The sequence below is a fragment of the Naegleria gruberi genome (assembly GCF_000004985.1).
Source record: "Naegleria gruberi genomic scaffold NAEGRscaffold_4, whole genome shotgun sequence".
Classification (NCBI taxonomy): Eukaryota; Heterolobosea; class Eutetramitea; order Acrasida; family Naegleriidae; genus Naegleria; species Naegleria gruberi.
The window spans coordinates 504,667-531,078 of NW_003163323.1; the positions used below are offsets into that span (position 1 = coordinate 504,667).

Below are 26,412 nucleotides of genomic sequence, written 5' to 3' on the forward strand. Positions count from 1 at the left end.
TTAAACTCAAGTTCACATGAGAACTTTGGACCATCACAATCTTTGTAAACAAACATTTTCACTTAAACCCTGGAAAAAAATGCCTCCAAAGACCTCCTCAAAAACAACCTCTTCTGATGATGTTGATGAAAGCAGTGATGTAACCACAAAAAAGACGGTAACAAAATCGACCACCACCAAAACAACAAGTACTTTTGTTAATAAGCCTTTCAAGGTACCTCTAAAATCACCACCAAAGACTGCAACTTCATCTTCAGCAACAACAATATCTGCTGCTTCATCTTCTTCATCTTCTACAAAGAGTGCTGCTAAAAGTAGTGTTACTGCAAAGGCTAAACCACTCTTTGAACAGTCCCAAATTTTAGCTCCGAGCGATCCATCTTTGGATGATTCTTTTACTTTTGATTCTCCATTGAAAAACAAGAAGAAGAATGTGGAAAAGGAAGATGATGAGGATAGTGATAATGATGTAAATGAAAAAAAGAGAAAATTGGAAAGCATTTCAAAAGCAAAGAAGGAAAGTGAAAAAGTAAAACCCACTAAAAAATTGAAAGAATCATTGAGTACAGTTTCCGATGAAAAGAAACCCTTCTCTCACAAGGAAATTAAACCAAAATCATCAAACAAGACTTTTATTATTGGTGTAAGTGGTGGAGACTTTGCTCAAAAATCAGAAGTTGTGAATATCATTGAAAAGGTAGGTTTGAGAATATATAACTCGTATAACGATCCTTTTCCTTCATTGAATTAGTTATCAAAAAATACAGAATACGAATATGTGGAAATTGGTAGTTCAAACTTTGAAAGTTATACTCATCTGGTTTGTCTTGATCCTAACCCAAAGAAAACCATCAAGTTAATTTATTCTATTGCTTTGAATGTTCCAATAATCAAATCATCTTGGTTATATGAGAGTGAAAAATGTAATTATTTTGTAAAGGAAAGTGATTTTTATTTCGCTCAATATATCAGATCAAGAAGTGAGGGAATTTTGAAAGGAAAAAGATGTTATATTTTAAGAGGAGAAGTGACATTTCCATCACCAGAAATATGTGAAAGATTTATTGAACTAAGTGGAGGAGCTTGTGTGGAAGATATTACTCGAGCAAATATTATACTTTCAACAACAGGAGCAAAAGATTTTGATAATATCATTCCAAGACACACTTCCAGTATGCCCCTATTCCCAGTGGTAACTGTTCGTTGGTTAGTTGACTGTGTTGATAAACAACAATATCAAGATCCAAATGAGTATAAGGTATGTGTTTTTAATAATATTTACATTGTGGATTTACAATTCGAAAGGATGATTACTTTTACAGTGAAGCTTGTGTTTTGAAAGAAAGAGTGCTTGCTGAAAAATCAGCTCGAAAGCATATTGGATGTTTGAGATTATTGACTGATATTACTTGTTCAGCTAATATTATCCCATTATATGCAGACAAAAAAAGTATTGTACTGGGAAGAGCAGCTACAGATGTGGATTTCACTGTAGATACTGAAAACTCAAAGAAGAATCCTGTTATTTCTAGAATGCACGCTAAAATTGTACAGTTCCAGCAAGAAAGTAACAGCCAAAGTAAGGAAACCATACTCAAGTGGAAGCTCATTGATTCTTCCTCGAATGGTACCTTTGTAAATAATGTTAAGGTTAAGGAAGCCGTTTTAGCTAATGGAGATATTATTTGTTTCGGTCATTCCAAGGCCTCAGTTAAAGTAGGAGAACAAATTCCATTCGCAAATACCAAATGTAAATATGTGTTTGAGACTGAGGATATTGTTTCAAATGAAGAAGCCGAGAAGGAAAAGGAGAGATTAAGAAAAGAGAATGAACTAATGAGATTGGAAATTAATGGTCTAAGAGATTACAAACAAAAATCAAGTATGGTAAACCATCAAAAAGAGAAGGAAATTATACGTCTGCAAGAATTACTTTCCAAAAATCAGAGAAAAGAAATTGTCGAATTTCCACTCTGTCACAAGCTTTATGTATTGGATACAAACGTTCTCGTTGAAAATATTTCAATCCTTGAGAATCTGTTAAAATCAGCCAATATTACATGCCTTATCCCATATACAGTTATGGTTGAGTTGGATAAATTAAAGACGAGAACAGGTTCAGTTGCCATTAAGGCAAGAGAAGCAACCAGATTCTTGGAGGAATGTTTCGAAAACAAGACTTATCCAAATTTGATGGGTCAACTTCCAAACCAACAACTGAAAGGTATTGAAGATGGAGGTGTTTTTGTTTCATCTGCTGATGATAACATTATCAATTGTTGCCTCTATTTCAAAGATCACGTACTCAAACGAAAGGAAAAGAATCATGAATTAATTCTTTTAACATTTGATAAGAATATGAGAGTTAAAGCAGGTCTCTTAAAGATTGTTTCTCCTTCAATTCTTCCATTCAACAATAATTGAAGCTTGTTCATGTATAATGGAATTGATTCTCCTCCAACATTTCGATAGAGAAGATTAAATAAAATCATAATTGATTGCAATATTACAAAAAAAATGAGTGACAATGCTAGTAGTAATACTTCCACATCATCATCAGGTGCAGGAACAACAAATAATTCTTCAGTAGAAGAAGAAGAAGGTGGATCATCCCTCATCAAGAAACTTTTAGGTTTTATTTTTCTCTTTTATTTATCCTTCGGAATTATTAATCCTGTCAATATTGAACTCTTTGAAAAGATTAATTCTGTTGGAAGTGTTGATGGAAAACATTCCAAGCATACAGCTTCATTATTTGGTGCATTGTTTGCACTTCCTGGATTAATATTCTTCTTTGTGAGTCCGGTGATTGGAAATTTATCTGATCGATTGGGAAGAAAATTGTTCCTTACCTTGTTTACTTTTTGTTATACTTTAACATTTGGAATTTACTATTTATTGTGTCATGTTGTGACAAGTCCAGACGAAGAATTGAATGAAATTTTCATCTATGTCAAGTATAATGGATTGAAATTTTACATTGTTGCTAAAATTATTCAAGGATGCAGTTTGGATATTATTCCATTATGTAATTCCTATATTGCTGATAATTCTAAAAAGGAGGATTTTGCAACATACTTTTCATATATCTTGGCAGCTATGGGTTTGGCCACAGCCATTGGACCAATGGTGAGTGGATTTGTGGTGAAGAATTTTGGAATGACACAAGTATTTCAATTGATTTTTATCACTTCTAGTATTACAACATTGTTTGCTGCAAAGTTTGTTAAGGAGAATGCAAAGAATGACGCTATTCAACACCAAGAATCTTCACTCATCGAGAAGGTTACTACGCCATTCAAGTCTCTGTACAATATTCTTACTCAAGGAGATTCTGTTTTGATTTCATTGATAATTTCTAAATTGTTAAGCTCGTTTATTTCAGTTGGATTCTTTTGTATTGTTACACAATTTACAAGAATCAAATATTCATTTGGACCTACTGAAAATGGCTACGTCTTGACACTTATTGGAATAACTGCCATTCTTTCAAATTCCGTTCTATCCAAATTGATAATGTACCTCTCAAAAGGAAAGGAAACTAATGGATTGATTATATCAGGTGTAGCCAATGCCTTATTCTTCCTTTCTTTTGTGGTGTGTGGAAATGGCGCCTACGTATACTATGGAACTGTTTTCTTCCTGTTCGGTGCTAAAGAGGATCCACTCAGGTCTGCTCTCATTTCCAAGGTATTCAATGATCCAAATCAACAAGGAGTATTGAATGGATGTTTAGGATCTATTTCCACAGTTGGAAGAGTAATATCCCCAATCATCTTTTCATCATTGTTAGATATTTTCACAACGAGTGAAACCATGCCTCGTATTGTGGATGCTCCATTCATTGCCTTGACAATTACACAAGTTATTTGTGTATTGTTTGTAGTGAGAGCAAAACACTTGATTGAAAAGAATAAGGGAGAATAATTTTTCCCTTCTTTGCCTCTTCGTTACAGCAACAACCTTTGGTTTTTGTCGTATATTCTTTACCTTAACTGTTGGAAATTACCATAAAAAACCCTGAAATGCTGTTTCTTCTCTTCTTTCAGTGTTTACTTGATCAATCAATGAACATGTATTGTAAGTTTCCAGAAGGTTGATTATCGTGGTTGATTGTGTGAAAAACTAAAGCTTCCATCCCCTTAATATAGATGCCCTCAGGTGCGACTGGATCCATATTGAGGTAAACCCAATATACGCACACGTAAACAACCAATAGAAGAGCCTACATTATAATATTGAATAAACCGGGTGCGCACCTTAAAGAACAATGACACGGAGCTGATCCGTGTTAGGGAGTTGCTACAGAAACAGAGAAAACAACAAGTGTTGAGTTATATTGTTAATTCCTTAAAGAAAAAATGGGTATTGTTGGATCAAGGTGCGGAAAGCATTACAAGATTCAGGCGAAAATATCGAGTGAAGTTGTGGAGAATGGTCAAACGGTTCTATTCAATGTTTGCAATCGCACTGAACAACAACAACAAGAGGAAACACCAAATGGTGATGATCAATCTGTTACTCGCCATGCCAGCTCACAAGAATTTTCAGCAAATAGTAACAGCCAAAAACAACTGCTAAGAGGTTCATCATCAAGTTTATCATCAACCTCATCATCAGAATTATTAACATCGAACGGAACTGCAGAGAGCAGTGGAAATTTAAAATCAATTCTAGGTTCTAATAAGAGCTCACCCACTGCAAGACCATTACGTTCAGTTACCTTAATATTAGATACAAAGGAAAAGGAAGAAATATTTGCATCATCAACAATAAGCAAACGTAAAAAAGGAAGAAGAAAAACTGATAAAGACAATGATCCAATAGAGGAAGACTGCATAGATATTAGGGTTCTCTCAAGAAGAGCTTCTCTGCCCTCAATGGTGAGTTTTGAAGGTTCTCTCTCCACCACACCAGATAGAAAAGTAACAGGAAACTTCTTCTACAGTGTATTGGAGGCACCTTACTCACCAGCAGATAGTACCAAAACAGCTCCAACCCTATCAACTGTTTGTTTAGAATCTCCATCTATTAGAATCATTCCTCCATATGAAGATTTATTGGAATGTGATGTTTACCCATTGCCAAAGAAACATGCACTCAAAGATGAAAAAGCTAGAAAGTTGCAAGAAAAGAGATTAAATCCAGTCAAAACTTGGTCAAAGGATGAATTGAGAAAGTTAGCAAAGAAGACAAAGCGTGCTACTAATCCAATTGCAGAAGATTTAATGATTTACAAGTAGAAGATCATGATCTCTTTCTTTGTTTGTTTGGAGGAGAAGGTGTACCTGCCACTTCTTCATCACTTGCATTTGAAAGAACATGTCGTTGGGCAATCATTCCTTCACTGTCATCTTGAACACCATATTCATTGCTTCCACCATTACTTGAATTTGAACTGAAAGATTGGACAACACCCAATTGAATATATCTTTCATTTTCACCATTAATACCAAATGAAGCACATGGCATATCTTCATTAAGGAATTGATTATGAAGAGATTTTCCTGATGGATTAGATATAATCTCTGGTGTGACAAATCTATCTTGATTATCTATATATATGGATGATTCATCAAGGTGACTTCTCTTTCTCTTATTAATAGGGGTAGAGAATTGATCACCAGAAGAGAAATTATCATCAACCATTTGATTGTCATTAACTTGTTGCTGTTGTTGACTAGCTCTTCTGGATGAAACTTGTTGGTTTGTAGTAATAGTTGAAGTTTCTGCAGTAGCCATTGTTTCATCATCTGAATCAATAGTTGCCATTAAAAATACAATTTCTACATCCTTTGCTTGTGATTCTGATCTTATTACAATTGGATCTCCTCTATTTCTTGTCATTGAAAAATGAATATTATATTCAGATAATTCACAAAATCCTATTAATGCCTTTAAATCTTTAAAACTAAAGGTCATTTCACTTTCTGCTTGAATTGTTTGTTCTGAACCTGGTACTGTTCCTGCAGGTGGGGTTGGTCTATTACTTGCATCATTTTGAACAAATGCCTGTTGAGCTACATTGAATGATTCCAAATTTACAGTATCAATAGCAAGTGATGTTTGATTTCCATTTTGTTTTTCTCCCTTTTCAGCATATGATTTCATTTGAATATAGTATTGTGTAAATCTTCCATCAGTTTGTGATAAATTTGGTTGATTTTGTTGTGATGTAGTAATAACAACTCTCTTTCCCAAAAGAAAGGTAATATCACCAGCCAATTTACCAAATGGTGATAATAAATTAGATAAATATGAAGAATTGACTTCAAATTCAAAATCTCTAGAGAGATCATGTTCTGGATTGACCACATCACATGGTGAACAATTAATTTGATAAATCTTTTGTACTTGAGAAAGTCCAAACGAATCAAATATAACTTGACTATTATTCCTATCTAGTGTAATTTTCAATTGATCTAAATTAGCAGCATTCTTAAATACGTGAACAACATTCTTCAGAGTTAGCCTAACAATTTTCGGAGCAGTTTGTAAAAAGGAATATCTATCAAAAAACGAATGTAAAAATGTGAACCTAGCAAATGTTGATTTTGAAGCATTGACAGTAACAAAAGAAACCCTATCAGGTTTCATATCAAATATTACTTCCTCTCCGACTTTGGCCAAACAATTTATCATGTTGGCAAATGTTTTAATATGTTGTCTATTCTTTAATCCAGCATCCATTTTTATGTACAGCCTATACAATGATGATGTTCTATTGAAAGATCAACTTTAAAGTTGGTTATTGATTGTTGTATTTTTTTCAATTTTGTTTTTTATTAATAAACAGCAAGTTTTTGCATTCCACTCAATACAGGAAATTACAACTTTCCACTAAAAACACGAAGAACAACTATCATGAGCGGGAAAAACTTAAAGGATGCATTCCTTATTCAAAACTTTAAGGAATTTGCTCACACCTCAACAAGTCACAACAATTTGAAGTGTCAAAACTCGAGCCGTTCAAGTAATCACTTTGAAAAGAACGTTTATAGAGATGAAAACACTTGAAAAAATCGTGCAGAAAAAATGGCAGGAGCAGCAGCAGTTGGAGCCTCGTATTCGAAAAAGATTGCGTTTGTTTATATTTTCAATTTGATTGTAGGAGTGGGCGCTTTGGCTCTTCCGTATGCATTTCACAAGGCTGGTAGGTTTTTTAGAGGTGATTGAAAATTGGAATTTTATTGTGTTGTTTGATGATGGAAATGATGATAGGAATTATTTCGGGAGTGATGGTGCTTGCTTTGAATGCATTTATGGCTTTTATTTGTGTTACTTTTGTGATAGAGGTAATGTCCTCATCGAATTACATGTTGAAGAGAAATGAAGAAGGAAAACGATTGATTGATAATTCGACGTCTGTAAATCTTCCATTGGAGGAGCAGCAACCAACAAAGAAGAAGAAGAAAAAAGCAGAACAAATTTCACCTGAATTGCAAACCTATCTCTCGAATCCTTTCTCTATCCTAGAAAGGTATGTAATTTTTATTGGATGAATTGTTAGTTAACTAACAACAATGTTATTTATATCGGAAAAGAACTGAGATTGGTAAAATGACAGAACAGTTTTTGGGAGTTATTGGAAAATCAATTTTCTATGTTGTTATTATTGTGTATTTATTTGGAGATTTGGCAATTTATGCTGTTTCAGTACCAACATCTTTACTGAAGGTTACAGGACCTATGTTTGGATTGGATCCAAAATCAACTTATTATATTTATTTGGGAATCTTCTCGTGTATTGTGGTTCCTTTCAGTTTCTTCAATTTCCAAAAGACTAAATATTTGCAGTACATGACACTTGCAACAAGAAATATTGCATTCTTCTTGATGATTTTGCTCAGTTTAATTTTCATTATTGAAGGAAATGGATCAACTAAGAATCTTCAATTCTTTAATTTTTCTATGGAAAGTTTTTCAAAGCTCTTTTCAATTTCAATTTATGCATTTATGTGTCACCACTCTCTTCCATCCATTATTTCTCCAATTCACGATAAGAGAAGATTAACAATCATGTTTGTGGTTGACTTTGTAATGATTTTCTTTGCTTATGGTATGTAGATTTCATGAGTTGCATTTGAGATAACATTTTGATTAGTTTGCATGTGTTATGTAGCAGTTTTTGCTTTTGGAGAACAACCTTTTGAAACATGTTCAAACAGAATTCATGATGGACCACCATGTGAAATTCAAGCATTATTTACTTTGAATTTCACCACTTATCGTTACACCTTAATTGCTGCCTTCTTGGCTCTCTTCCCAGTTTTCACACTCACCAGTAACTATCCTCTTATTGCCATTACCTTGAGAAATAATACTCAAATTTTGTTCGAAAAAGTCAAAATCATTCACGAGTGGAAATATAACTCATATCTCTTCTCTGCTCTTGCCTCAATTCCTCCAATCATCCTTGCTTTTGCCTATCAAAATATTTCAACACTAGTCAGTTTTACTGGTGGTTTTGCTGGATTATTCATTCAGGTAAGTTAATCTTGAGAATATCTTAATAATTTTATTTACACACAATTAATAGTGCATTTTCCCAACTCTCCTTGCAGTATTTGCAAGAGTAAAAGTTATGAAAATGGAAGAGGAATTAGAAAATGAATCATCCTACTCAATCAATGCTGAAGAACCACCAGTTCAAACCAAATCAGAGGCCCTGAAGAAACTTGGTAAGAAGATTTTTGTTTTCCTTTTCACAACACCAAGAAGAATCCTCAAAAATCCTCACACCAGTCCATTCTCTCAAGGTTATTGGGTTATTGGCATTTTGTTATTCTCTCTCTTTGCTCTCGTTGTTAACAGTTACTCTTTAATTAAGTGTGACATTTTACAAGAATGTAAATAAAAATCAATTAAATATACCCAACTAACAGCAACAAGAACAGCCAATAAATTACATGGTAATTGCAGCTTAGACATTATTACTGAGTAAATGAGGAAGGTTGTTGAATAATCTCTTTTCTATCAGCTTTCTAAATGAATTGAGGCGCGAATCACGTTCTTTTTTTAGCCTTCAAAAAATATGCAAGAACCTCCATCATCGTCATCAGAAGGAAGTGATAATTCATCTACATCAGCAAAACCGAAAGTCATTGAATTGGCTAATATTAAAATACAACATCAACGCCAACCTCATGTTGAAGTAGTGGAAAATTCACCTTTAAAAACACCAACAGTCAAATATAACGTCGACGATGAGGATAGTGATGATGAAGAAGTTGTACAACAATCAAGAGGCAGAGTTGCCGAACATCAAAGTCTATTAAATGGGGAAACGGAACGTGAACATCTCGGAGTCACAAATCTAGATGCCTTCTTTCAACAAGTTTATGTATACTTCTATGAAAAAGGCTTTTGGTGCATGTTGGTAGATAGATGTCTACGATTATGGTTTGTTTCGAATATTATTACATTGTTTATTTACAATATTATTACAGTACTGTATTTTTCATGATGATATTCTCAACTTTCCTATTTGTATTTCTAAATTGGTATGATATGTGGCATTGTCAGGATGTTGCTTGTAAAACAGTTCCAGTTTTTCGTAAAAATGTTTGGACAATGAATGCCTTCCATATTGTTGTCCTCTTATTTGAATTCGTTGTTTGTTTTTATTGGATGTATTTACTTGTAAAATATCTGAGGGATTTATTGGGAATGTTATCAATCAAACACTTTTTCAATACTGAACTTAATATAACTGAGAAGGATATTCAAACTATTCAATGGGTTGAAGTTGTAGAAAAGATTATTGAATTCCAAAATAAGAAAAAGATTAATATTATCAAAAACGTAGACGAATTCGGTATGTATGATTGATTTTAAACAGTTTTACTGATTGTTATTTAATTAGATATTTTAAACCGTATTATGAGAAAAGAAAATTACTTGATATCATTCATCAATAAGGATGTTATGAATCTAACACTTCCATTCTCTCAGAAAACTTATCTCTCTGAAATTATTGTTTATAACTTGAGAATTGTTGTAGATAACATGTTCGATAGCGAATTCAAAATTAATGAGGCCTTTGTAAAAAACCCAAATGCTCTCAGAGCTTTCTTTGTAAAATTGGGTCTCATTAATTTATTACTCGCACCATTTTTACTTATATATATTATTTTGTACACTTCATTTAAATACTTAGCCGTAAGTTTTCAGATTGTTTAGTTTAAATTATTTATCATTCAAAAGGAGCTCAAAAACGATCCAAAGAAAGCACTTGGAAGAAGGTGGTCATTATATTCCACATTCAAATTCAGAGAGTATCATGAACTTGCTCATGAATATGAGAGAAGACTAAAGGAAGGCTATGGCCCATCTATTGATTATTTAAATCAATTCCCTAATGTCTTACTTTCTATTGTTGCTAATAGAGCAATGTTTTTTATATCAGCAATAGCCGGAGTAATAATTGTACTTTCATACTTGAATAACTCACTTACTCTTTATTTGACAGTATTTAATCAAAACTTATTGACTTGGTTGACAACTTTATTATTGGGTTGGGCATTTGCTAAGGGATTTGTAATTGACGAACATGCCGTTTTCAATCCAAAACAAAAGCTAGATGATGTTTGTGAAATTTTACACCACCACGATCTTAAATGGAAGGGTAAAGGTCACCATCACGATGTGAGAGATGACTTTGTTGCCCATTTCATTCCTAGCTATTCCTACTTCTTGAATGAAATTGTCAGTGTATTTGTAACACCTATTATCCTCATTATTTCATTACCAAGAAGTGCAGAGAGAATATCCTCCTTTGTTGATCAAATCACTGTTGATTATCATGGATTAGGACATATTTGTGGTCATGCTGCATTCAAATTTAATGAATTTGGTAATGATATGTACGGTAGTCAAACTCTTGGAGGTACCAAGCATGCTGCTTCTGAGCATGGTAAAATGGAGTTATCATATCTCAGCTTTGTGAATAGATATCCAAACTACAAACCAAAGGATGACAATGGAGAAAAGGCATTTATCAATAACCTTAATCAATCTATTCTTGCAAAGAAGGAAACCATTAAGGAACAACAACAGCAAGTAGAGCAACCTCCTGTTCAACAACAAGCTGCCAAATTCTCTCCAGTTGTCATAGTGCAACCACCAAGAGAAAATACTCTTCGTCCTCCTGTACAAAATGATCTCTCTGAGTCTAGACTTCTTTTCAATATGTTGGAAAGTCAATATCAAATTAGAATGGACCAATCTATGAATCAGTCAACCTGGAGAAGAAAATAAACAAATGATTTATTCCATTAAGAAAATTCTGTTTGCAATATCATCAACAATCCAGTCAATACCCTCCGAAATACCTTCACCAGTTATGGCACTACACCTTTCAACATGAATGTGTCTTGTTGTCTTTGAAGACTTTTGTTCATAGAGGATAGATTCACCAGAGGTAACTACTGTTGTCTCTGTTGTTTGAGATAATTGTTCCAATCCAAGGAATTTAGCAATATCACTAACACTAAGGGCATTATCTAAATCGGATTTGTTAGCAAGGATCAATAAACTTGCACCTGCCAATTTTTCCTCTCCTAACAAGAGATTTAATTCTCTCTTACAATCTTCCAATCTGTCAGTATCGGCACTATCAATTACCCAAATCAATCCATCTGTATTTTCAAAATAATTTCTCCAATAACTTCTGATTGATTTTTGACCTCCAATATCCCAGAAATTAACCTTAAATGTATTATTAGTTGGTGTTTGAGCTACATCTTTTGATGCATCCTTTTCATAATAAATTGTGTCAATATTAAATCCTAGTGTTGGAGAAATTTCATCAAGAGGTTGATTTTTCAGCTTTTTAACGATCGTTGTTTTTCCTGCGTTATCCAACCCGAGAATAAGTACTCTCATTTGTCTTTCCTGTTCACGGAGCTTTTTCAAAATACTCATAAGACCCATTGTATTGTATTCGGAAGTGTATTAAAATGTGTACAAAATTGTGAGGAGCAAAGAAGGTGATATTCTTTCTTTTTTTTGATTTTGAAAATTGAAAAAGGCGCCAACACTACCTACAACAACTTTTCGAAGAAAATACAAAATACTGTGGAAGTGAGAACTACAATCGGTAGTAAGGAATATAATTTTGTAAACTTTAATAAGATATTAATATATTAATATTATAAATTTAATGGAACAATATCTAATATAATTTTTTTAAATTGTTATCCTTAAAATATCCACCTTCTCAATATTAAATATTTTGTAATCCTTCCAATAATTATCATCATCACATTAAATATTTAATTCTAAATATCCGATAATCTATTTTATGAAATTCAATCAAAAAAAAATGTCCAAACAACTAGTCCGAAATGTTCTCCTCCAAACAAGCAAGAGAAGTTTTCATACCAGTGCTCAATTAAAGAAGGATTACATCTTGGGAGTTTATAAAGATGGAAGTTTTTCTCCATCAGCCTATAATTTATTATCGGAACAATTCTTGTCATCACCATTCTTTACAAAGAAGGATTGGAAGGAAGGAAAGATTTCTCTGATTGATTGTGGAATGTTTTTTGATGGAAATAAGTGTAGTATTGCAAAGAATGAAATTACTACTGATGATAGAATAGTTTTTGTTGGTTTGGGAGAAAAGGATGTTTCTACAAAGAAAATTTCATACAAGAAGAAGTTGTTTAAGGAACAATTTGGTCAACATGAAATTGTTGATATTAATCAACCAAGTGTTAGAGATTTGGCCCAAAAAGCTGTTCAAGCCTTGTTGTCTGATGTTAAAAAACCAAAGGAAGAAAAATCTGAAAAGTCTGAAGAAGAGGAAAATGATTCTACTCTTGAAGTTTTCATTGATGATTTGACTAATGGTCAAGAAGCAGTTGAAGGATTAAAACTTGGAAGTTGGAAGTTTATTAAATTGTCAAAGAAAACTGCCAGTAAGACACTCAATCAATTATCTGAAGGAAAGGTTAATGTTTCTTCTAATATTGAAAAGGAAGTTATTGATAGAGCTATTATTTATTCTGATGCTCAAAACTTTTCAGCATACTTGTCTGAATTACCTGCCAACTATCTCACTCCAAAGTTGTTCTGTAAAACAGTAACTGAAAAATTCCAAACTGAATTGGGTGATTTACTCTCAAAGGAAAATTCACCATTAACCATCAAGGAACACGACAAGAAATGGTGTGAAGAAATGAAGATGGGATCTTTCTTGGGTGTTTCTCAAGGATCTGCTGAGGAGCCAAGAGTGTTAGAAATTACATTCATGAATAATCCAAAAGATAACACCAACTTTGATATTATCTATGTCGGTAAGGGTATCACTTTTGATTCTGGTGGTATTTCAATTAAACCAGCTGCAGGAATGAAAGATATGAAGGGAGACATGTCAGGTGCTGGATCTGTTATGGCAACCATGTTGGCTGTTTGTAAATTGAATCTTCCTGTCAATATCAAGTGTATTGCCATGTTGTGTGAAGTAAGTACATTACAATATTTCATTCATAATTAACATTTGAAAGAATATGCCATCCTCCACTGCCTATAAACCAGGTGATGTCATTACAGCAAGAAATGGTAAAACCATTGAAGTTGATAACACTGACGCTGAAGGTAGATTGGCTCTTGCTGATGGTTTGTGTTATGCTTCAGAATTCAAACCAAATCATTTGATTGATGTTGCCACTCTTACAGGTGCTTGTGTTGTTGCTTTGGGAACCAAATTGACTGGTTGTTATACCTCAACTAATGACATGTGGAAGAGATTTGAAAAGTCAGGTATTAACACAAAGGATTATGTAAGTATTTCACAATCTCATCAAATTTCTGACAATTATTCCAATCTAATAGATGTGGAGAATGCCATTCATGCCAACTGAATATGAAAAGCAAAATGAAAGCAATGTTGCCCATGTCAAGAACTCTGGAGGTAGAAATGCTGGCAGTATCACTGCTTGTTGTTTCTTATCCGAATTTGTTGATTTTGAAAAGGTTCCAAATTATGCCCATCTCGATATTGCTGGAACCAATTCAGATGCTAAGGGAATTCACAATGGTCGACCAACAAGAGCTCTTATTGAATATGTAAGACTCTTACAAGAAGAATAAACCCTTATTATTATTAATACCTTGATGCAATAATATTTTCTCTAGAGATTGTCACAGTTTCGGCAACAATTTCGTTCCACTCTTATACAATGTTGCTTAAGAGCTTGATAGTAAACTAAATGAGCACGAAAATGAATGAAATATAAAAATCTCTCTAACAGGATAACTAACTTTTGGGAAGATTTAGGATTACTTGCCATCTTTCGTCAGGTTTATTTAAAAAGAAAGCCCTCAAAGGCCATAAGCATCAATGTTAACTGTGCCTTGTGCCACAACAGAATTCGAAACAATTACCGGTGCCACAGACATTTCGGGCAAAGTAAAAGAAACACAAAAAACAATAGAAACAACGAGAAGATCTTCCATTGCAGATATTTCAGAGAGTTACCCAAGTGAATTTTCATTTCATTCAAATTCGTATCTACCACCTGCTAACTATTCGAATCCTTCCGAAACCGTTGATGATCACCAACAAGAACCAACAACACTCATTGATCAACTCATACAAACTTTTGACGAATTAATAATTGATAAATTAGTGATGGGATTACTTACACCAAGAAAAAGAGAACGATTCTCTCTAAATCATCAACATTCGAATAATAATTTAACACCTCTCAGTCCAATAACAAACAGAAAATCAACACAATCCATGCCAACAACTCCTGTTGGTGAAGATGATTTTGTGAGGATCATGTTGGTGAGTGGAGAAAATTGGGGAGTTGGACAATCATCAATTGCAAAGAGATTTGTTTTAAACCAATTTGTAGAGGAAAAGGATTCGGATTTTGTTTCGAAACATGTTTCTAAAAGTTATTCGAAAGAGATTATTCTTCGAACAGCAACACAAGAAAAGAATAATTTAACACTCCTTGAAGAAAATAACAATAGAATGAAGGAAAATGTTACTGGAAGTGTCGAATCAATTTATTACACAACACCACAAATGGCAAATAATAATTTACTAACAATAGGACAGCAGCAGCAACATTCGAATAGTGTTGGGCTTAGTAGTGAAAGGATGAGTTATTTGTATGATCAGCAGACAAATGCTTCACCTTCAACTCATTCTCTACTTTCTAATGCTTCATCATCAGTTTCTAATAGTTCAGAATCTTTACTTTTTCATCCAAGAAGCAATGTAATACTCCAAATTGAAGATTATGTTCCATCCTATATTACTGATTTGGAAACAACCGATGATAGATTATCAAATTGTGAAAATTATTATGATGAACAGTTTTATTTGGAATTTAAGAGAAATCAACAAGATTATTATTATGAAAAAGATGTTTTCCTGATTTGTTTTGATGGAAAGAATGAGGATTTTTTGAATTATGTGTACAATGAGATTGAAACTATTCGAAATGCATGTGATGAATTCACTGAATATAAAATAATTGCCTTAGTTTTGACTAAACAAGATCTCAACAAGGAACAAAATCAAGCAAATGAGGAAATTCATGCCACCACCAGTACTACTATTCTATCTGAGGAGAAACGAGAACAAATGATTGAAAAATTATTGGAAGAAACTAAATTGGAATTGTTTAGAGTGAGTGCCAAGGATAATGTCAATATTCAGGAATTATTCCAACAAATGGCAGAGAAGGCAATTGCTGTAAAGGAAAAGAAATCAAGACTCAAAGCAAAACTGAAAAAGAAAATGGACACTCATCAACATAATAGACAATATGAACAACAAAAACATAAATGTTTATTACAATAATTTGATAATTAGATTTGGAGCATTTCATTGTAATCTACTCGTTCGAATACAAAAGCAAGCTGCAGTTGATGAAGACCTCCAAACAGCTACTACTTCCTCACAATTTCCAGAAACAATTCGTTAGCTCCTACTGAATATAAAATTTCAAAAATTAACAATTGTGATTGCAAAAGTTTTGGTTTTGCTATCAGTGAAAGAATTGAATAGCATTTCCATTAAGAATCATTTCCAGTAGTCCTAATTGTTGATCCACACAAATTGCTTTAACTATTCCATCAATTTCTTTGGTTTGTTTGTTAATCAAATTAAAATTCATGTCAATGTGAAATATTTTCAACCAAGTTTTAGGTTCCAAATTCAAAGAATAATAAATATAAATATTATTGGAATTTCTGTCATAATTCATTAAATATTCTGCTGAAAAATTAATTTCATATCTGCTTGATGAAACCCACTCATGATCACTCACTTTCCTATATATTTGAATATCCTTAACATTACAATAAATAATCTCAGTATCTGAAATTGCATCAATCGCATAACAGCAATAAAAGGAAGGAAGATTATTCTTGATTGGCATTCCATCAGAACATTTATAACACTTGGTATCTATGGATGAGTATTCAGCAGTGATTAGTATCCTTTCATTATCTAAATTTAGTGTTGTCATGCTAAAAGTTTCGTTTAATCCAAAGCTCCATAATTCGTCTCCAATTCCACTCAACCATTTGCTAAGTAAATATTTACAACACTTGTAATTGTTTGAGGAATCTTTGGTAATTATATAAATCTCATCGAATTCTTCATTAATTGTTGAACAAATGTAATCATTTCGGAAATTTATAATATTCGAAACTTTTCTATTATTTCTATTCAGTATAATAATTTCGTTTGGATAGAAAATAAGAATACAATCAAATCGATAGGCAATTTTCAAATCACAATATGCTATCTCTTTGGAATTAATTTCTATTGGAATGTCATGAACTAGATCAAAATTCATGGAAAATATTCGCTTGGCAGGTGACATTAATTTTGATTTCAACCAAACTTCAAGAATCTCATAATCATCTTCTAGTCTTGTTGAAGTTTTACGAAAATCAATCAAAGAAACAACAAAAAACATTTTTTTACATGTCAAATATCATTTTACCAGTGTTATGATTGGAAGCAAAATGTTCATAATTTTACAATCAAAGAAATTTGGTCTTCCCTGAATCTAAAAACACCTGACTTCTCAACGTGCAAAATTAGCTTTGCCTGGCTTTAAATCTGAAATGAGAATTGCTGAATCCTGTCCGAACAACAAAAAAAAAACACCAAAATCCTACCCAGCTTTCAATGTCAGCATCTCCCATAATTTTCGACCTTGGAATTTTCGAACAAGAGTTTCCATTGTTTATCGGACCGAATCAAGAAGAAGCATATGATTTTAAAGCAGCTGCATCAAGTGATGAAAATGATGATTTTGAGGTTGATAAGGAGTGTCATGATAAAGTAACTTCAATCTTTAGAGATGATGATCAACAACCAATCGTTGATAATCAACAACAAGAAGGTGCCACAGTCAGCCATGATAACCATACTGCTCAAATTTCTTCATCAAGTGTTGGTGATGATGATGATGATATCTTTCTGAAAGAAGATGACATATTCAGCCATGATAGCAGTACTGCTCAAATTTCCTCATCAAATACTAATAGTGGTATTGGTAATGAGTGTAACACTGAAACTGGTTATGAAAGTTTGGCTTTCCAGGTTTCTAACCTTCCTGATTGTACAACAGGTTCCAGTCAGAACACATTGCAATGTGCAACCATTTCAATGGAAGACAATAGAAAATCTTCCAGTCGATTTGACACCTCTGCACAAGTGAAGAAGGGCAGAAGAAAGCACTCCCCCAAAAAATTAGCTGAACAGAAAGAAGAGGAAAAGCAGGTCAAGAAGGTTGTGGAAACACAAGAAAATCCAACACTTAAATGGGAACACACAAAGATATGTTCTAAGAATACATATTTGGAGATTGATATTGGAGAGAGAGAATTCTCTTTAAGTATTGAAGTATTCCAAACTGGCACTGGAAGCCATGGACCACTCGAAGAACTTAAGGAACACATACAAAAAGTTAGTGATCTTTCGATAACAATTCAAAACTTGAACACCACAGAGAAAAATTATATTTCCCTACAAGATCATCTCCCGAAAGCCACATGCAAAGAACGTAAAAAAACAACTTGGATCAAACTTGGTGGTGGAGACTATTTGTTTTTGTGTTGTGATGGACACAAATTCGAAAATGCGCATAATTTTATTTCAATCAATAACCAGGGCATTAGAACTCGAAACCAAAATCTCAATCAATACTCCAAAAAGTGCAAAAAAGATGCAACTCGTTTAATAATTAGTTCAGACCTATCTGAGTTAAACACTCTTAAGAAGCAATGAACAATGAACAATACGACACATTATTATTTCAAGATGTTACCAGAACTGCCACACCCAGTGTATGACAGTTCTTGTACAGTATTTGAAATAATAATATGGAACATTGTTTAATAAAAATACCTTACTTGAATTTTAATGATTGTAAATACTAATTTCTGAAGAATAGGTTCTAAGCGTCGATAATTTAGTGGTCCATAGAATACATGGATTTGTGAAATGTAAGTCAACTGATTAATTTTATTTCTTCTCTTCTTCAATCTTAATTTCGTCTGATTTATCTTTGGCATTATCACTGGTTGTACTTTTATCATCATCTTCCTTCTCTTCCTCAAGCTTTTTCTTTTCAAATTCCTTTCTCAAATTATCAACTTCAACCAAATACTCTTCAACATGATTAAGACAATCTTCCTTTTCATAGATATATCTCATCAAGTAGGTTTGAACTTCAGCAGTGGTCAACTTGTGTTCAGGAATCAATTCAGAAATCTTGGCTCCCAATTCTTCATCCTTAAAGAATCTGGCAGCCATTTGTCTGATTTGATCCTTAGTAGAGTTTTCAAACTTGATTTTGAAATCAATTCTTCCAGGTCTAACAAGAGCAGGATCCAATCTATCAATGTGATTTGTAGTCATAAAGATAATTCTAGGGAATTGAGAGAATGAAGCAACACCATCGAGAGCATTCAATAATCCTGAAAAACTAACTCCTTGAACATCTGCAGAGGCCTTTCTATTTTCATTGAATGCTGCATCAATATCTTCCAATAGAACGATACCTCTTTTTGGGAGCTTTGTTAACATCTTTTGCAATTTGGAATCGTCCAAGCTCTTATCATTCAAACTAACTGAAAATAAACAACACTTCAATTTGGCAGCCATAGCCAAAACTAAACTTGATTTACCAGAACCAGGAGGACCATAACAAAGATACCCTCTCTGATAATTGAGACTATTTTCCCTGTAGAAGATTTCATTACTCATAAATCTATCCATGTCCTTAATCAAATTTTGCTTAATGTCTTCTTCCAAATAGACAGTATCAAATGAACGATAAGGTCTATCACACAACTTTTCCCAATCTCTATAATAATCAGTGGAGAGAGTATAGACTGAAGTGACACCCTTCTCACTTTGGAAATAACATTCAATGGCTTCTTGAAGAATATTCTTCAAAATTTCCTTTCCATTCCATGCAGAAACAGTAAGAACAAGTTTTGTAGTATCTTCCTTGTCACCATTCTTATCCTTTTCAAAACTTGGGTCGATACGTTGAATGGTAATCTTGTGACCTTTGAAATAAAAGCCATGTGAACCAGGACCTGGAACAAGTTGTAAAACTAGATCATTTTCATTGTCTTCCTCATTGTGACGATGATTATTTGAGAGATCATTCTTGGCATGAACTGTCAGATGCTTGGCATTTTGAAAATGTTCAACAGTACCCAACCAATGCATCAAACAAACATAAATAGTATTGAACTTGTAATTTTCCTTTTCCTTCACTTCAACAGAATAATTGAAAATATCTCTAATGTAATAATAGATTTCTTCAAGTTTGTTCACAACATAGGTCCAAACTTTACCAAACACAACCAATGCAATACCGGCAGTGAAAATATTATTACTCGTCATGAAAGAAAACATGAAGGAAATGAAAAATTGAAACAAGGCAGATTGGACCACAAAACTTGGAAAACAAACCAAAACCAAAGATTCCAATCCCTTGTGAATATATTGATCAGTCATGGTAGAATTCCATATCATTGAACCATTATTTCCGGTGCCACCAAAAGGAGAGGAAGCATTAAAAGAAGAACCAAAAAACATTGATCCCGTAAAGAATTGACTCAAGAATGAATTTGATTCAAAGAAACCACCACCCTGCGTTAAAGTAGTCAAGGGATTATGCTCAGAGGAGAGCAATGTACTGAGAGGAGAATCAGTGGCCATTTTTTTTTGAAGAATGTTGGTGAATTTTCTAATTTCGAGCTTTTTGAATCTTTTTACAGCGGCAGATTTGTGAAGTTGAGTTATTTTTAAACTTTATGAAGATGTTTCATTGAAGTGGAAGGTTCGCTTACTACAGTATTGAAATCCTTAGAGCGGATCAAATGAATTTTTTGTGGGTTACTTTGTTTTTGGGGTTACTTTGTTTTTTTGATGACAATTAATTGATGATTAATTGTAAAAGTTGAATTCCTTCATTTTCGAGATTGAAAAAACATGAAAAAAAATGTCTTTTTGCTACCTTGATGTGTTACCTCCAGAAATCATTACACTAATTCTCCAGCACTTGTCCTTCTCGGAATTGGCTGCACTTTTGAAACGTGAACCGCAATTTTACCAATTAATTTCTGCTAGTGATTTGATGTATGCATTTACATGTACATTCACTCATATTTATTCGAATCAAAAAGAAATGGAAAATGCGCCAAGTTGGATTGCATCAAGAGTGTGGAAAAAAAGAATACCCCTACCAAAAGAACATATTCACCAATTGACCAAATTTCAAAAATTATTAGCAACAACTAGAAATGATTCCTCCAAATACGAAAAGCATTTGAAACAATTTCACTATCATCGAATTAAATTATTAATGAGTGCTTGGAAGTACAATCTGAAAACAGATATCAGGTTTTTTAGGCAGAGTGGAATTGAAAATTATTTACAATATTTTGAAAATCATCTCACTTGGTTTATGGATTACGATATTCAAGCAAATACACGAGAGCTGAGTTATCTGTTGGTTGAATTACCGATTGAGCTTTGTGGGTCGATTTTTTGGACATTGAAACATCCTAATTATTATACTATTTTGGAACCTTCAAATTTGGAAAGATTTTGTAAAGTATTGCCCAAGTATTTTTACATATTACTCAAATTGGGTCATCCAAGATTTTGTCATAGATTTCCCTCATGGAAACATTCATCACGGCTATCCATATTGATCGAACAAAATTCTGATGTGATAGTGAGAGTTCCAAATGGAGTTTGTTTACTTTACTTTATTTCCATGTTTGAGAGAGTTAACCCAAGACAAATTCTATCAAAATTGAGTAGTTCACCATCGGTTATTAAGAACGGTGCTCTTTTACAGGAAATGTTGGAAGAATTTGAATTTCCCCTCAAGTACTGGTGGGATTAGTCTATTCATTAATAGAACTATTCCATCAGAAAATGTCATATTAAGGAGTTCTCTTCGATAGTGCTTTATTTAGGTGGAAAGCTATCCGTGGCAACCCTAATAAAGATTCAAGCATGGAACCATATGGTGTTTGCATTATTTACAAATTTATTATTAACAACATTGTCCATCAGTTTCTTCTGGAAGTGCCTGTTGCTGAGCTGCACATGGAAGATTCTCAAAGAAATTAAGAACCGTAGTATTTGGTAGATTGAAGTCTGTTTCCTTATTGGTATAGTAATCCGATTCTCTTACAACGGAGAGTAACTCAGTAATGTACTTGATTTTTGAAATTGATTCTTGTTCATCAACCTCTTCGTGTCCTTCATGGTTATCAGTGAAATAAACTACATAATCTCTTGTACAACTGCGTGGAGCATCTATCCAATCTTGTTCTTCTTCATTGTAAGGTTGGACATGGAACTGTGGTTGTGTGGCAAAGTACTCTTCCAAATAAGTACTTGGTGAGTAGTAGTTAAGACTACTGCTGTATTCTTCCTTATTATTGGTATAGTTCAATTGCTCCAACTCATCTACATACAGAACGAGTTTGGTTCTTTTGGCAGATTCGTTGCATTCATCTTCGAATGGTACTTGTCTGCTTCTCTTGTGCAAGTTATTCATCATTTTCTTCTTTGTAATCACTTTGATTCTTCTTTTGAAATCACTTTTAGGCTTTTTTTTTGAGTAAGTTAATTGAGGGATGTCTGCTGAGCTCTGAGGATACCTTGTAAGAAATCTGACCTAATACCACCATTTGCCTTGCCCTGGATCGAATAGCCTCAGGCATCAGAAACCTCCTTACAATAGAGGTCTGTTTGAATATTTGGTTCTAAGGGTTTACAATGTGCTTTACCTTAATCGACAAGAATCGAACACGCCACTGGTACCTCTTCCCCCATACCTTGACCTCCGCCGTGTAAGTGTTGAAAGCTGGTAAGATATTGCTCTTAATATGAGATTTAAACTAAGCACTTCTTCCAGTAGCATTCATTTGGCAGATGTTTGTAAAAGAAAATTATAATCAATAAAAAATGTCATCATTGCAACTTCCGAGAGAAATATTTCATGAAATCTTATTGTTTCTTCCTCCGATCAGTATGAAAGAGCTAATAATGGTTTCTAATAGAGATTTTCATAATTTGATAAATGATGTAACATTTCACAAATTATATTTAATTAATTTATTCAAAATTCCTAACAACAAGCTTTCTTTATCAAATATATTAGAAAATTTAGATATTCCATTTGATTTAAACTATTCTAAAGTATTTAAATTATTGTTAGAATGCACTTTCCAATACAAGGATCATATCTTTGATTCTTCCGAATTAATTTTTACAAATTTCAACAAAATCCCAAAAGAAAATATTGAATTTACAAAAAGAGTTCAACTTCCATACATGAAAGAAAATCTAATTCTTTGTTATGGAATGAGAATTCCCTTCAAATGTTGTGGAATTAATAATTCGAAACTAATCTTTATCAAATCATTGAAAGAATCCAAATTTGAGAAATTTGGATTAGAAACTTTCATATGCGAAATGGAGATGATTCTCTTTTTGGAAAATGGATTCCCACTCGAATTATCAATCTATTGCCAAGATCATCGATATCATGGCAGGTGGATTGTTAAAATTTATGGCCAGGATTTTATTGACCTGAAACGGTCTGAAGGTTTTTGGGATTTTGAAATAGTTCAGGAAGAAATGATGAAGCTCATGGAGAGCATTTTGTTTAGAGATTTGAAATTCGAATTGCAAGAGTGCGAGAAAGAGTTGGTTGTTGGATGGAAACGGACAAATATGCAAAAATTGAAATTGACGATAATGGTTAATTGGTTTTATATTGCTACCTTTTCATTCTTGGACATGGATGAACCATCAGACAAATTTTACATTATCCATGCACAGCCTGGCCAGGAATAGGAAATCAGTGAGATAAACCTCATTAGGTTCACAGATTAAGAAAAGTATTTAAGGCCCAATATTAAGGAGTGATTATCAATGTGCAGCTGGCGTAGCTCAGTCGGTAGAGCGTTGGTCTAATAAGCCATTGGTCGCCGGTTCGATCCCGTCCGTCAGCAACTGTTTTATAACAGACAACCGTTTCAATTTCTTTTTGTTTTCAAAGATAAGGTGATTTGGAGCGAAAGAAATATTGGATTTGAAAGTTGGGACTCTTTTCTAATAAACCTTTCATCTTTCAACTCGAATGATCTTGGTACAAATATCAAACACCCCATATTGAACTAAGTTCAAAAAGAGCTCTATTCCTTGAATATTGTTTCAACTCATACACCATCAACAAATCTCTTCATTTTCATCTCTGGTATCTTTCCAAGTCAGGTGTCAAATTACTAATAATTGAAATCAATCAGCTTCACAACTTTTCAAACTTGTTAATTGTCTTTTTTCAGGTTTTTTAAAAACCAAATAGAGACGTTGAACAGTTTTATTGGTGGTGAAAAGTTGATGAATCACAACACAAATGTCTTGTTTTTAATATTTTCCTTTTTTGTAACTGACACATTTTGAGAAGGAGTCTTGATGGCTAACCAATCGTTTCGTTGATGTTGTGGTTAATTGAACAAGATAAACAACATAAAAAAAAGGATGAACCATCCTGACAGCTGTCAAAAGTTCTCGTTTGAGTGGGTAATGGAAAATAATGAATGTTTGCAAGTGTTTTTGCAATATTTACAAGCCCATCAAAATGCTGAACAATTAGAATGTTTAATCGAAATGAAAGAACTTAAACAGGATATGGATTTGATATTAAATAGTGTTTCGAATAACAATTCGGAAGAGTTGTGTGTTTCGAATAGTAATACAGTAAGACAAGAATTGCAACGAATGTTGGGCGACTTTCCCTTGACTGATAAGAAAAAGAAGAGAAGAAGTTTATTCTCTGACTCATCGTCGAATATCAACACAACAGAAAACAGTGTGAAAACAATTTTTAGAAAATTGCTGGAATTTTCCACAAGTTTCTTACATGTAAATTCGAAACGAGAACTAAACTTGCCACAAACCTTGAGAAACAAACTGTCGTTACAAATCCAAACTTTTTGGAACCTATATTCTAAAAAGTTTGGATTTGATGAACATTTACCTTGTGTAAACAATAATTCGAATAGAAATTCAAGTAATAGTTTCCAACCACCTGTTTCTGCTACTTCTAATCCTCCTTCTAACTCTTCTAATACCATCTCTAGCCCATCCAATAACAACAATAGACGTTCTGTCAATAGCAATACATTCAATGCTTCAAATGTCATTGATATTGAAGTGACAGATTTTTATGATTTCATTACAGACAAGTCACTTTTAAATTCACCAAAACAATTTACTGAACCCCCAGGTGGTTTATCTCCTGTTAGTTCTCTTTCTGATACTTCATTTTCATTTGATGGAAACTCAATACTCGAAGATTTTCTCATGTGCATTTCAAGAGTTGAAGAAGTTTTGAAGGAATTGGACACTTTCATTCGATTACAAGTTAAAACAGAGAGTTTTAGAGATTTCTGTAAATCTGAGCAGTTATATACATTCATTCAAAAGTTGAATCCTTCGACAGAGTTTATGAGAGAATTGAAAAGAAATTACAGACAATCGATGAGGGTTAGGTCAATTGCTAATCTGAAAGATATTGGAGATTCGAATGAGCAAAATTTGTCAATCATGTTGCTGAATGATAAGCTTCTCAAATGGAGTATGAATGATGTGTTAAATTGGATAGGAGAACATGGATTGGAGGAAATGGAATATTTCATTACACAGAACAAAATTGATGGTTCAAAACTTTCACATCTGGAACAATATATCAATGATAGCGTGTATCCCTCTTTTGAAGTTAGGAAAAAATTCGAATATGAAGTTGATGAGCTGTTGACCTCGTTTGGATTTGAACCTCTTCCAAATACTGATTTTCCAGATATTAATTCAAGAAAGGGTAAATCACCACCAATCTCTAAGAATGTAGTTGATATTTCTAATGAGACATTTGTTTTAAATTGTCAAATTTCTCAATCGAGTGAAATCAAAAAGATTAAACTGAAATCCAAACAGCTAGTCAATTACTATTCACTTAAGAAAATACTCAAAGATACATTTGGAATTACCAGTGATTTGGAAATTGTACTAGTCAACCAATCCAAAACTTGTCCAATTTCTCCATCCAATATTCTAACATCATTCAAGAAAGATATCATGAATCAAATCAAACATCCAAATCATAATTCACACATTACTGAAATTTTCGAAAAAAAGCTGATAATAAACATTTAACTATCATCTTCATCATTTAAATTATTAAACTGTTATGTATCACTCCCACATTCGAATAAAAATTATTTTCTATTAATTTCTACTATTTTCAATTGAATCGGAACAACAATTATGCAAACTAATATACATTTTAAACTTACTAATTTATTCCTTTAACAATTTTTGAATATCATCTTCCAAATCCTTTGGATTAGTTGTTGGAGAATATCTCTTCAAAACTTTACCACTCTTTGAAACGAGGAATTTAGTAAAATTCCATTTAACAGCATCAACAAGGAAACCAGAACCTTCCTTCTTCAAATAAGCATAGAGTGGAATGGTACCTGATCCATTAACTTCAACCTTATCGAAAATCTTGAAAGTTGTCTTGAATTTAGATCTGGCAAATGTACAAATTTCTTCATTGGTTCCTGGTTCTTGACTTCCGAATTGATTGCAAGGGAAAGCCAAAACTTCAAATCCTTGCTCCTTATACTTGTTGTACACTTCTTGTAAATCATCATATTGTTTAGTAAATCCACACTTGGAAGCAACATTAACAATTAGTAAAACCTTTCCTTTATATTCGGAGAGGGAAACTTCATTCAAATCAGCATCTTTAACAGAGAATGAATAAATATCAGTGGTAGTCATTTCTTTATATTATATTGTTTTATTAAAATAAACAA

General features: G+C 33.1%; 13 protein-coding genes and 1 non-coding gene across 14 annotated transcripts; 9 read left to right on the top strand and 5 right to left on the bottom strand.

Moving 5' to 3' along the window:
* Window positions 1-79: 79 nt before the first annotated feature.
* Window positions 80-3,927, top strand: NAEGRDRAFT_78193 (multidrug-efflux transporter; the record flags this gene model as incomplete). The annotated part of the gene is made up of 4 exons (XM_002681940.1): window positions 80-697; window positions 752-1,258; window positions 1,306-2,388; window positions 2,473-3,927. 4 exons carry the CDS (start codon window positions 80-82, stop codon window positions 3,925-3,927), a joined length of 3,663 nt encoding a protein of 1,220 aa, XP_002681986.1.
* A 1,320-nt stretch (window positions 3,928-5,247) lies between these two features.
* NAEGRDRAFT_62743 (uncharacterized protein) lies at window positions 5,248-6,690 on the bottom strand (the record flags this gene model as incomplete). The annotated part of the gene is made up of 1 exon (XM_002682093.1): window positions 5,248-6,690. One exon carries the CDS (start codon window positions 6,688-6,690, stop codon window positions 5,248-5,250), a length of 1,443 nt encoding a protein of 480 aa, XP_002682139.1.
* A 345-nt stretch (window positions 6,691-7,035) lies between these two features.
* NAEGRDRAFT_62744 (uncharacterized protein) lies at window positions 7,036-8,857 on the top strand (the record flags this gene model as incomplete). The annotated part of the gene is made up of 5 exons (XM_002681941.1): window positions 7,036-7,153; window positions 7,222-7,480; window positions 7,545-8,059; window positions 8,105-8,487; window positions 8,540-8,857. The coding sequence occupies 5 exons, from the start codon at window positions 7,036-7,038 to the stop codon at window positions 8,855-8,857; spliced, it is 1,593 nt and encodes a 530-aa protein (XP_002681987.1).
* Window positions 8,858-9,034: 177 nt separating this feature from the next.
* On the top strand, window positions 9,035-11,275 carry NAEGRDRAFT_78194 (autophagy 9; the record flags this gene model as incomplete). Its single annotated transcript, XM_002681942.1, has 4 exons — window positions 9,035-9,402; window positions 9,450-9,817; window positions 9,866-10,161; window positions 10,207-11,275. 4 exons carry the CDS (start codon window positions 9,035-9,037, stop codon window positions 11,257-11,259), a joined length of 2,085 nt encoding a protein of 694 aa, XP_002681988.1. The 3' UTR covers window positions 11,260-11,275.
* Window positions 11,269-11,934, bottom strand: NAEGRDRAFT_30217 (ARF/SAR family small GTPase; the record flags this gene model as incomplete). The annotated part of the gene is made up of 2 exons (XM_002682094.1): window positions 11,269-11,382; window positions 11,431-11,934. 2 exons carry the CDS (start codon window positions 11,932-11,934, stop codon window positions 11,269-11,271), a joined length of 618 nt encoding a protein of 205 aa, XP_002682140.1.
* A 391-nt stretch (window positions 11,935-12,325) lies between these two features.
* NAEGRDRAFT_78195 (leucine aminopeptidase) lies at window positions 12,326-14,116 on the top strand (the record flags this gene model as incomplete). The annotated part of the gene is made up of 3 exons (XM_002681943.1): window positions 12,326-13,468; window positions 13,512-13,787; window positions 13,840-14,116. 3 exons carry the CDS (start codon window positions 12,326-12,328, stop codon window positions 14,095-14,097), a joined length of 1,677 nt encoding a protein of 558 aa, XP_002681989.1. The 3' UTR covers window positions 14,098-14,116.
* A 231-nt stretch (window positions 14,117-14,347) lies between these two features.
* NAEGRDRAFT_78196 (rho small GTPase) lies at window positions 14,348-15,979 on the top strand (the record flags this gene model as incomplete). The annotated part of the gene is made up of 1 exon (XM_002681944.1): window positions 14,348-15,979. One exon carries the CDS (start codon window positions 14,348-14,350, stop codon window positions 15,824-15,826), a length of 1,479 nt encoding a protein of 492 aa, XP_002681990.1. The 3' UTR covers window positions 15,827-15,979.
* Window positions 15,980-17,167: 1,188 nt separating this feature from the next.
* NAEGRDRAFT_62748 (uncharacterized protein) lies at window positions 17,168-18,271 on the top strand (the record flags this gene model as incomplete). Its single annotated transcript, XM_002681945.1, has 1 exon — window positions 17,168-18,271. One exon carries the CDS (start codon window positions 17,168-17,170, stop codon window positions 18,269-18,271), a length of 1,104 nt encoding a protein of 367 aa, XP_002681991.1.
* A 384-nt stretch (window positions 18,272-18,655) lies between these two features.
* NAEGRDRAFT_2052 (uncharacterized protein) lies at window positions 18,656-19,600 on the bottom strand (the record flags this gene model as incomplete). Its single annotated transcript, XM_002682095.1, has 1 exon — window positions 18,656-19,600. A coding segment is annotated over one exon (945 nt), but the record flags the coding sequence as incomplete, so codon positions are not given.
* A 904-nt stretch (window positions 19,601-20,504) lies between these two features.
* Window positions 20,505-21,416, top strand: NAEGRDRAFT_62750 (uncharacterized protein; the record flags this gene model as incomplete). Its single annotated transcript, XM_002681946.1, has 1 exon — window positions 20,505-21,416. The coding sequence occupies one exon, from the start codon at window positions 20,505-20,507 to the stop codon at window positions 21,414-21,416; it is 912 nt and encodes a 303-aa protein (XP_002681992.1).
* Window positions 21,417-21,569: 153 nt separating this feature from the next.
* On the bottom strand, window positions 21,570-22,082 carry NAEGRDRAFT_62751 (uncharacterized protein; the record flags this gene model as incomplete). Its single annotated transcript, XM_002682096.1, has 1 exon — window positions 21,570-22,082. The coding sequence occupies one exon, from the start codon at window positions 22,080-22,082 to the stop codon at window positions 21,570-21,572; it is 513 nt and encodes a 170-aa protein (XP_002682142.1).
* A 1,386-nt stretch (window positions 22,083-23,468) lies between these two features.
* On the top strand, window positions 23,469-23,541 carry NAEGRDRAFT_t43. The gene has a single exon. It is a non-coding gene; the product is annotated as a tRNA-Ile (tRNA).
* Window positions 23,542-24,070: 529 nt separating this feature from the next.
* Window positions 24,071-25,744, top strand: NAEGRDRAFT_62752 (uncharacterized protein; the record flags this gene model as incomplete). The annotated part of the gene is made up of 1 exon (XM_002681947.1): window positions 24,071-25,744. One exon carries the CDS (start codon window positions 24,071-24,073, stop codon window positions 25,742-25,744), a length of 1,674 nt encoding a protein of 557 aa, XP_002681993.1.
* Window positions 25,745-25,888: 144 nt separating this feature from the next.
* Window positions 25,889-26,377, bottom strand: NAEGRDRAFT_30206 (uncharacterized protein; the record flags this gene model as incomplete). Its single annotated transcript, XM_002682097.1, has 1 exon — window positions 25,889-26,377. One exon carries the CDS (start codon window positions 26,375-26,377, stop codon window positions 25,889-25,891), a length of 489 nt encoding a protein of 162 aa, XP_002682143.1.
* Between the last annotated feature and the right edge of the window lie 35 nt (window positions 26,378-26,412).